Raw genomic sequence first — 10000 nt, forward strand, 5'->3', positions numbered from 1 at the left:
AGTGACGTATAAGAGAATAGTGACTAGGGTGATAATGAGGATGGGCAACAGGAAGAGGAATAACTGTAATAACTGAAAAAAAGGAAAAATAAAATGAAAGATAGGTAAACGAGGAGGGTAACACGAGTAATAAAAAAGGGAAAGTAACCGGTGACAGGTAGCGGGAGGGAGAGCGAGGATAGTAACAGCTATGATTCAGTCGTTGACATTTACCGAAAGGTGACGAAGGAAGTAAGAGGGTGGAGTTGAAAGGATGTTCCAAGCGGTACAACAGGATCGGGTCTGAGGATTTGGAGGTCAGGGAGTCATGGCTAGGAGTCTCTTCCTGTGAGATAACGGGCGGTTCATGTCGCTCTCGTCCCTCCGTGATGAAAAAAGGACACTCGCTCAGCTGACTCGACCGCAGACTCACTCAGACTCACTCACTCCTGTAAGAGCTACGGTGCTTGATTCTAGACGCTTTTGTTCAGATGGTAAATGGGGTATGGGTATGTTATTACTTTTTTGATGGAAGGAGGAACATCTTACGGATTATATTTTGTTGGTGGCAGTATTAAGGAAATTGGATTAACTGTAGGAGAAGAAGAGAAGGGTTGAAGAATAAGAGGGGGAGGAATTGGAGAGAAGAGGATTAAGTAGGAGGAGGAACAGTAGAAGATGGGGAGGTGAAAGGGGAAGAGGAAAAGGTGAAGGGGAGAGAATATTGGGATGGAGGAGTATTTAGAGTAGCGGGAAGAGAAGGGAAATAGGGACGAAAAGAGGAAACAGAAAATTAAGATATGACGAAAGAAATAAAAAAAATATAAAAATGTAAAGAGAAAAGGAAAATGCAGATGTAAGAAAGAAAGAAACAAGATAAAGAAAATCGCGATATAAAGAAAACAAAAGCACGAAAAAATGCACTCCCTCAGAATGGGACAGTACATAAAACCCATTTTTTAATCAGTACAGAACACAATTATCATACTGAGACCTAGCGCTTTGGCAAGATAATCACCATACAAATGTTGCAAAAGTACAGTAAAAGGCCATAAACGTCAGAAAAGATCACTTGAAAGATACATTAATTCAGTCCAATCAAGACATCAGGCAACCAAAACCAACCACATTCCTTGCCCTAATTTTCTCGTCAGAATCAACTTGTATTTTAGCATTTGCGGATATTGCCCTTGGTTGATTAGTCACTGGAATTATTGTTTTCACGCTTGCTCTTTCTCTCTCGTGATGGAATATCTATTTTAAAATCATGATGGTAGCGGTTTGTGTGTGTGTGTGTGTGTGTGTGTGTGTGTGTGTGTGTGTGTGTGTGTGTGTGTGTGTGTGTGTGTGTGTGTTGTTGCCAAGCTCTTACTTAGTTGTTCAAACAGAAGAAAAAGAAAGAGAGCTGAGCTCATGGGGACTCGTCTGCTATATTTAGATTATCATAAAAAAAATTGAATTGATCTTAGTGTCTGTTCCTTTGTTCAAACGTTCAAGCCTGTTTCTTCAAATAACTGCATTATCCCAAGAAGACTTTTTAAATACCACTGAATATTCATAAACTAATCTGAAATGCCAGCATCCTCTAAATAACGAAAATAACACTTATGCAACTGACACTTTGCAATATCAATTGGCATATGCTGCCTCGCACTTATGACTCTTTGAACACAACTCACGAGCCCAAGTGGAACTTCAGATATTAACCATATGGTTAATCACAACACAAGTATATTAGACATCAACACTGCTCTTAGTATTGCAATGTTAAGTGTTTAATGCACACCTTACTTTACGAATCTTAAACATAACGGCAGAGTGAGGACGTAGGTGGCAAGGGATATTTCAAATAGTGAACGTTAATTTATTATGTATGAGGTGTATGAGTGTAGAGTTATAAGCAGATCGATATCTGTATATAAGTCTGTATCTCAAGTTTAAATTGTATCTCTAAGTTATCTCCCAATACATAAAAAAGAGAGATTCAAAGTGTAATGTATTTAGACACCTCTGCGCGTCTAAGAGGGAAGCTGGAGAAAGGCCAAATGGACGAGCAAATATATCAAGATATCAAGTCCTGATTTATAGATAGATCATAAAGGGAGGATTGGTTTATATAAAGTAGGAAAGGATTGGGATCATGAGATGAGGGATCTCTGGGAAATGCGTTGAAGATGAATCTTACGGGGGGATGGGGGGGGGGGGAAGGAATATGATGTTTTGTGTGATGTGTTGAGTGATGATAGAGTGATGTGTGGGAGATGAGGATGCTCAAAGGGGCGAGTTGTGTCTTAAGGAGATTTTATATTGTGACGTAGTTGTAGTGATGTTTTTAAGGGGGTGGGCTGAAGTGAGCAGTATGTTGACATGACACTTAAGGAATCTTGTGGAATAAGCGACAACGATACAGTGAGATGCTTAAAAAAAGTACATCGGGATATGTAAAAAAAAAAAAAAAGATCAGACGATACAAAACAAAAATTGTATACCAAGGGAATCATCCTGTATAAATGCAAGAGGACCATGTTTGCGTAGGAAACAGGATGCTGCAAGGATGGGAGATGAAGGGGAGATGAGGAGCCTGGAGGAAATGACCACGCCCCACTCGCCAGGACATGACCTTGACATTTGTAGATGAGCCCGAAGGTGCACTCGAGTGCGTTTTTTGTTCCTTCCATAACTCGCAGGTGACGGAGGGGGTGGAGGAGGAGGAGGAGGAGGAGGAGGAGGAGGAGGAGGAGGAGGAGGAGGAGGAGGAGGAGGAGGAGGAGGAGGAGGCGGCGGCGGCGGCGGCGGAGGCGGAGGAGAGGAAGAGGAGCAGCAGGAGGGGGAGGAGGCGGAGGAGAAGAAGAGGATGAGGAGGAGCAAGAGGAGGCGGAGGAGAAGAAGAGGATGAGGAGGAGCAAGAGGATGAGGAGGAGGAGGAGGAGGAGCAGGAAGAGGAAGAGGAACACCAGCAGGAGGAGGAGGTGGAGGTGGAGGAAGAGCAGCAGCAGCAGGAGAAGGAGGAGGAGAAGAAGAAGAAGATGATGATGAAGAAGAAGAAGAAGAAGAAGAAGAAGAAGAAGAAGAAGAAGAAGAAGAAGAAGAAGAAGAAGAAGAAGAAGAAGAAGAAGAAGAAGAAGAAGGATGAGAAGGAGGAGAAGAAAGAAGAAAAAGAGAAAGAAGAAGAAGAAGACGGAGGAGAAGGAAGAAGGACCGGAGAGGAACAAGAGTCATCCTGTGCGCGTTTCGTCCGCCCACCGCCAGCGAAGCTTCTTTTAGTGTGTTGACGTTTTTACAAGGAGCATTTTTATTTGTAGGATCGTAGGTTATCGGACGCCTGGAATTACAGGTTTAGCTTGTCGTTTTTTTATCTCGAAATTGTTATTTTGTTCGTGTTATCTATTTACTATTTATGGTGTCTAAGGTGTCATCCACAAGCAAAATAAGAAAGAAAAATAAGGACGTTCTGTTGTCGATTGTGTTCGATTCATTGGATTGAATAGACTTGTGAAATTAAATGTTTATGTGATTATGCTTAATTGCGTGTTGGATTCTTATGTTTAGGTTTTAAAGCTACAATTATTTGTTGTATCGAAATTTATATTAGTTTGGATTTGTATGGGTGTGGGTGTGGGTGTGGGTGTGGGCGTGGGTGTTTATGTGTGTGTGTGTTGTGCTTACTAGTCTGTACTTATCGTTTACGTCTTTTTTTTTCTTCTTAAATCCATACAAGGAAGAAAGATATATGATAGCGGATTTCCCAGCATATTTACCAACACGTGTTCTGTCACAACAAAACTGTTGGGCGCCACCCCACACGCTGGCGTAGGTGTGCTGGGTACATCTGGACCAGGTCGTTTTGTGAGACTTTTTTTCTGGGGGGGGGGGAGTCGACCTTGAGTTCTTGCCCCGGGAAACTTAGGATCTTCACCTTTGATTCGAACCCTTCTTTGTGGGGGATAGGGTATAACAGATGTGAAGGAATTGTGAAGGTGCATCTCGCATTAGGAAAGTTTAGATTTATACAAATTCGGAAGAAGTCATTGACACAGATTGTTAGCCTTGGTGTCGCTCAGGGATGATTCTGTTTTATGGAGTTAGATAATCTAGTTGAAGCACTTACAGCCCTTCAGAATGGCATTTAGGAGTACCATCAGTGACACTGAACTCAAACACCGTTTTACTATATTAACAAGAACAGTAGGAAAAAGTAAAAGTACAAGATTCTCTCTGCATATTTTATGTTTTTGCATGACCACTAATATGAAGGGTGTATTATATTCATGGCAAAATAAGAGGTCGGAATGGGTGTAGAAGATGGGACAGGACATCTAGTTGCCATGAGACAAACCAATTTACATAATAGCACGTTACGAGAGCCTGATCATCACATGGCCATCAGATCGTCCTCCTTCATCAGCTGTTCGACGGACGAGGCTTAGGACTCAGGATGTCACGATGGCATAGCAACGAGCCCTCAGATATGTTTGAAATTCGCATGAAAATAAAACCTGAATGTCCTGCAGTAGTCCTATGATCTCGGCCACGCGAGGATGGTTCGTGGCGGCAGCGCGTCTGTCTAGTCGACAACATGACAAAAACTTGCACGATGCGGTTGAAAGCGTTAGCAGTACGGAGAAGCGCCTGGACCCCATAGCCGGGGTATTTCCAGGTCCAGTTAAGTAAGGCCTTTCGGTACGAGGCTGAGTCGAGGGGCCGCGTGCCGTCGCGTTATCCCTCTGCCACATCCCGTATCTGCCGTAGGATGTGACCCCGTGCATTAGGAGAGGCGAGAAGTGGTCAGAGGTCGACGACCCTCTCGCGCACTCGGCTCACCAGGCGGCCCCGCCCAAGGATGAACAGGTGTTGCTCGAGGAGGATCTCGGTAACTAAGAGACGGCCTCGAGGAGGAGCCTTTCTTTCGAAGAGGAGCGGGGCGGAGGAGGGAGCTTGATGACGGAGACACGCGCTGAAGGCAAGGGGGGCATTTCGACGCGGAAGAACACGCGTCCGGCCGAGGTTTTACCGGGAACGCCATGGCCAGGCCCTGGAAGCTGTGACTCATGTCATATTGCAAGAGGAAACCTACCCGGATGTTATATTTCCCCGAGCACTTCGAGCGTATATTTTACATGCATAACGTTTCACTTACAGGGGGGGAATGCTGAAATTACTGAAGTAACTGAACCTAATTATGCAAAATATACTGTGGCCTATAGAGTTTTCTCCCGGCAAGGTCGTGTTGCAGACATTCCGCATTATTATCGTTCGCAAGATGGTCATTACGTATCGCTGATCCGTAACGCACGTGTGGTCGCAAGTCTCTTTCACATCCACTTCCTCACCGCTGTTCCAGCCACCCGGAAAACGTTCAAATCGTATGCAACATCTCGCTTCAACTCTTTTTTTAAACATCGTTACGCGACTTTCTGTTGCGTCATTGTGACTAATCTTCTTCCTTGAAACAGATTAATTGTGTAGGGGCGTTCCCCGACTTAACTCTCCTTGCAGCTTTAATTACCTTCTGAACGGCGTGAAGGAATGGTTGGTGCGATGATAAGTTTCGTTCTCATAGTCGCTCTTGTTGGAATAGTCATCCATATTTTATTACCTGTGTTATTATCTTATCATCATGTTCCTTTTTTTTAATCAGTTATGGAAAGTAATATTTACTTTCAGTTCCATTGTATAGTATCGAGACTACACACACACACACACACACACACACACACACACACACACACACACACACACACACACACACACACACACACACACACACACACACACACACACAACACACACACACACACAACACACACACACACACACACACACACACACACACACACACAACACACACACACACACACAAACACACACAACACACACCCCAACACAACACACACACAAACACACAACACCACCCACACAAACACGCCCCACACACACACACACCCACACACACACACACACACACACACACACACAGATAAATATATATATATATATATATATATATATATATATATATGTATATATATATATATTTATATATATATATATGTATATATGTATATGTATATATATATATATATATTTATTTATATATATGTGTCTATATATATATATATATATATATATATATATATATATATATATATATATATATATATACATATACACACACACATATATATAACATATATATGTGTGTGTGTGTGTGTGGTACCTTCTTATGTACATGACGGTATATCTACTGCATCTGTCTCGCCCTCTGTCTGCTTGACTTGTTTTATTGCTGTCATCGAAGGCCCAAGAGAAATGTTTCTCTTTGACATTTATAATGAGGAAGAATGTGGCTCGTATTACCTGGCGTTACGCTGTGTTTTTAGGGCTCAATTCCCCCATAACAGTACGTGCAGGGTGAAGGTCATGAACTTTGGAGTTTTTCGATTAGTATTGCCTTTTTTTAACGTAATCCTGGGCTGTCATGATGTACGTTCTATTGTCTTGAAATACGATTTATTTTTGTGTCATTATAGGCTTTGTTTCCGGTGTTGTTTCTAGTGATTGGAGCGGTTTGCTTTTGACTTCCTCTCCTTCTCTCTCTCTCTTTCTCTCTCTCTCTCTCTCTCTCTCTCTCTCTCTCTCTCTCTCTCTCTCTCTCTCTCTCTCTCTCTCTCTCTCTCCTCTCTCTCTCTCTCTCCTCTCTCTCTCTCTCTCTCTCTCCTCTCTCTCTCTCTCTCTCTCTCTCTCTCTCTCTCTCTCTCTCTCTCTCTCTCTCTCTCTCTCTCTCTCTCTCTCTCTCTCTCTCTCTCTCTCTCTCTCTTTCACTCACTCACTTACACTCTTTCTTTCTATATTTATTTATCTGTATATCTCACTGTCTTTTTTCACCCTCTCCTTCTCCCTCCTCTCTTCCAACTTCCCACTCTGCCTAGTTTTCTCCCTCCTTCCTTCTCCCCATTCATTCCCTATCTCCCTATCTGTGTATAGGCAATCACTCAACGCCATATGCCTAACCCACCGCGAGAGGGAACAAAAAGGAAGGCGTGGTCAGACTGCACCACTTCCTCGAGAGCAGTCGTATAGCTACGTCACCGCGAGTGCCCCGGGGAACACCACACGTCGTAAAAAAGTTCCTTCGCCAAAGCCTTGTGACCTTTCTGGGAACGCTGGCACTCTCGGCAGGAGTCTTGGCCCGCACTTTGTCCCCGGATCCTGCCGCGTTGACGTAGTACCTGTGCGTCTCTCTCTCCCTCTCTCTCTCTCTCTGTCTGTCGCTCTCACTCTCTCGCTCCCTGCCTCACCATGCCCACCCGTCCACACTGCGGCGTGATCTCACTGTGAGCAGGACATGTGAGGAAGCGCACGGTAGACTCAGCGATCCAGGGAGTGTGTTGTTCTTTCCTTGCAAGAAGACCAGTTCCCTGATGGCATGGATCCCGTCCGGTCTTGTGTTGGTGCGGCGCGAGTTGTACGAAACGGTTGCAAGTGAAGGCGATATTGGAAAAGAATTGTAACACTTACAGTATCAGGACAGCTTCGAGAACGTTTACTGTGTGCGTGTGAACTGGTTTAACTGCGGACGTCGTCTCTCCGTGTCAGCCTCCAGAAGAAGCTTTTCCAGGAGAGACTGCCTCGGTACGATGATTCCCGACGCGTAACCCGACAGGAAAATACGCATTTTGGCAGTGAAGGAATACGTGCGTGGGTAGGAAGACCACAGTGATAGCAGCGGGGCGCGTCCTAGCACCAAGGACGGGGAAAGGACGGAGGGACGGTCGGCAGGGCTGTAAAAGTTTCCCATAAAGCGGAGGCCTAGGAGGGCATCAGGTGCACTAGGCGGCGCGTCAAGAGCTGCGCATCATGCGGGAACACATGGAGATCGTGCTGGACCCTGCCTCCTTGCGAGCGCTCTCGGCCGTCGTTGATCTGGAAGGCCCCGCGCCCGCCCTCGCCCAGCGCCAGCAACAAGTCCAGCGGCAGCGCCACCCCCAGCTCTCCCGCAATGTTTTGCAGCTGCCGCACATCGGTCGCCGAGAGGTAGGTCGACTTGCTCTGTCGTGTGCGGTCTGCTGTTGATGAGACCCGGGTGTTACTTTGGCCATCATGTTGGGGTTTTTTGAACGATGTTTATGACCTCATACAGACACTACTTATGATAGGATAGTTTGATGCAACCATGCTAACGCGTGTACAGTTGTCAGCCTTTGATCTTTATAAAATTAAGTTTATATGTATTTTTTTGCGTCTATATTGCATCATTGTTTATTATTGTCTTGCATGAAATATTGCAGTTGTTGCCATGAGAGTAATCAATAGCAAGGGAATTCCACGTGGCTATGCGATTTTATTGCCTATAAAGGAAATGTGTTTTGCTGACGCCTGACTTAAGTGCATGCCATTGTAAGGTTTCCTCGCAGTGAGCACGAGCAGTAAGGACTTTCTCCGCTTATCAGTCGATCACCAGAGATCATCTGTGCGGGAGATGATAGCGGCACCTGTAGATTACGTCACAAGGTTCCCCCACCGATAGTGCGAGACTAGTCTCGCTCTTAACCTGATCGTGGCGACACGCTAAACACGCTCCACACACTTCGGTGCACCCCTGACGCTCGCATTCCTCTGTTTTGTGTTTACGGTGTTACAGTGTGTGAGCAGATTTTTGTAGAATGGCTACGATCGAAACGGGATGCGATTTTTCGGAATCGATTTTATTACTGAGTTGATCAATGCATGTGAGGAGATGGCGTCACGGAGACGAATTCTCGTTTTGTTTCTTTGAAAGGGAATATTATCCAACGATTGTGTAAAAGAAAAATATGCAGAAACGGGATAAAATGCCGAAACCGCCCGCCCTCAAACTCTCTTTGCTCAGCGCGCCCACTTATGCCAGCGTCCCGACGGAGAGCTCCGGGACTCCAGACGATGAGGAGCCTCGCCGATCTCAGGAGGAAACCGTGGAGGTGGGCGGCCCTTCTGCAGGAGACGGCGTCGAGGGCTCCTCCAGCAGGTTCTCTGTCACCGCGGTGGCCGACGAGCTGGAGCCCAAATCCCCGACCAGGAAGAAAGTGGGATTTCGGGTGAGTTCAAGAGGGATTTGAAGGGATTTTCGTTTGGCTGTTGGAAAAGGGAGTTGACTGTAAACAGGGCGAACATGGACGAACTGTACGTGCGTGTGTGTGTGTGTGTAAAGATTGCCTATGTTCGAGTTCCAGAGATTGTTTGTGCAAGTGCAAACAATGAAATCGGTTAATTGTTGTTAAATACCAACAAAGTAAGGAACGAACCCACTGTACGAGTGTGACCACCGGTCTGCAGAGGTGCACTAGTATATATATGCATGGAAATGTAAATCATATGTAGATAGAAAGGAAAGTGACGGTAGTAAATATACACACAATATTAAGCTACGGTAGATTTGCAGTTGAAGTAGTTATAGTTTAGATTTGATTATAGCTGCGCGAAGTATGTACGGATCAGGATGCTATCATGTAGTCGTAGATGATAACGACAGTATTCTGTTGGCATAGATGGTGAAGTAGAAAGTGTAAATACAGAATATGCAAAACGAAAGTGATAAAGGTAAAAATATTATACGTATATGTACATTCAAGACACCCGCGAAGAAATGTAGCCAATGGGTAAAGCCTTTTAGTTGCATACAGGTAGAGCCAAGGCAATAGTTGATGATGATGGTGAGAGAGAGAAAGAAAGAGAGAGAGAGAGAGAGAGAGAGGTGAGAGGAGAGAGAGAGAGAGAGAGAGAGAGAGAGAGAGAGAGAGAGAGAGAGAGAGAGAGAGAGAGAGAGAGAGAGAGAGAGAGAGAGAGAGAGAGAGAAAGAAAGAAAGAAAGAGAAAGAGAGATAAAGCATCATGGTGGAGTGGAGACATAACCTGCATAGTTTATCTATCTTTTATCAACTCCTGCCTTTTATCATCAAACACTGATTCCCGATCAAAAGGAAGTAATCTCCATGGCCCAGTAGTAGCAACCTTCTAGACTTTTTTTTCTCTCTCTCGAGATGAAC

The 10000-nt window shown here is 44.8% G+C and overlaps 1 protein-coding gene across 9 annotated transcripts in view; it reads left to right on the plus strand.

Annotated features, from left to right (window-relative positions):
- Positions 1 to 10000, plus strand: part of Arms (Ankyrin repeat-rich membrane spanning) — a 332713-nt gene that overhangs the window by 264692 nt on the left and 58021 nt on the right. For 2 of the 9 annotated variants that reach the window (XM_043012555.2, XM_086550878.1), the window contains exon 1: positions 7150 to 8013. The exons of 5 other annotated variants lie outside the window; for them this stretch is intronic. In XM_043012555.2, the coding sequence (XP_042868489.2) occupies positions 7837 to 8013 (177 nt within the window). In that variant the 5' untranslated portion in view covers positions 7150 to 7836. Of the gene's footprint in view, positions 1 to 7149; positions 8014 to 8515; positions 9054 to 10000 lie in introns of those variants that run through there. 2 more of the 9 variants (XM_086550876.1, XM_043012553.2) reach the window with 2 other exon arrangements.

The sequence above is a fragment of the Penaeus japonicus genome, unplaced genomic scaffold (assembly GCF_977035675.1).
Source record: "Penaeus japonicus unplaced genomic scaffold, GWHDUDI00000001_assembly GWHDUDI00000024, whole genome shotgun sequence".
In the NCBI taxonomy this organism is placed as follows: domain Eukaryota; kingdom Metazoa; phylum Arthropoda; class Malacostraca; order Decapoda; family Penaeidae; genus Penaeus; species Penaeus japonicus.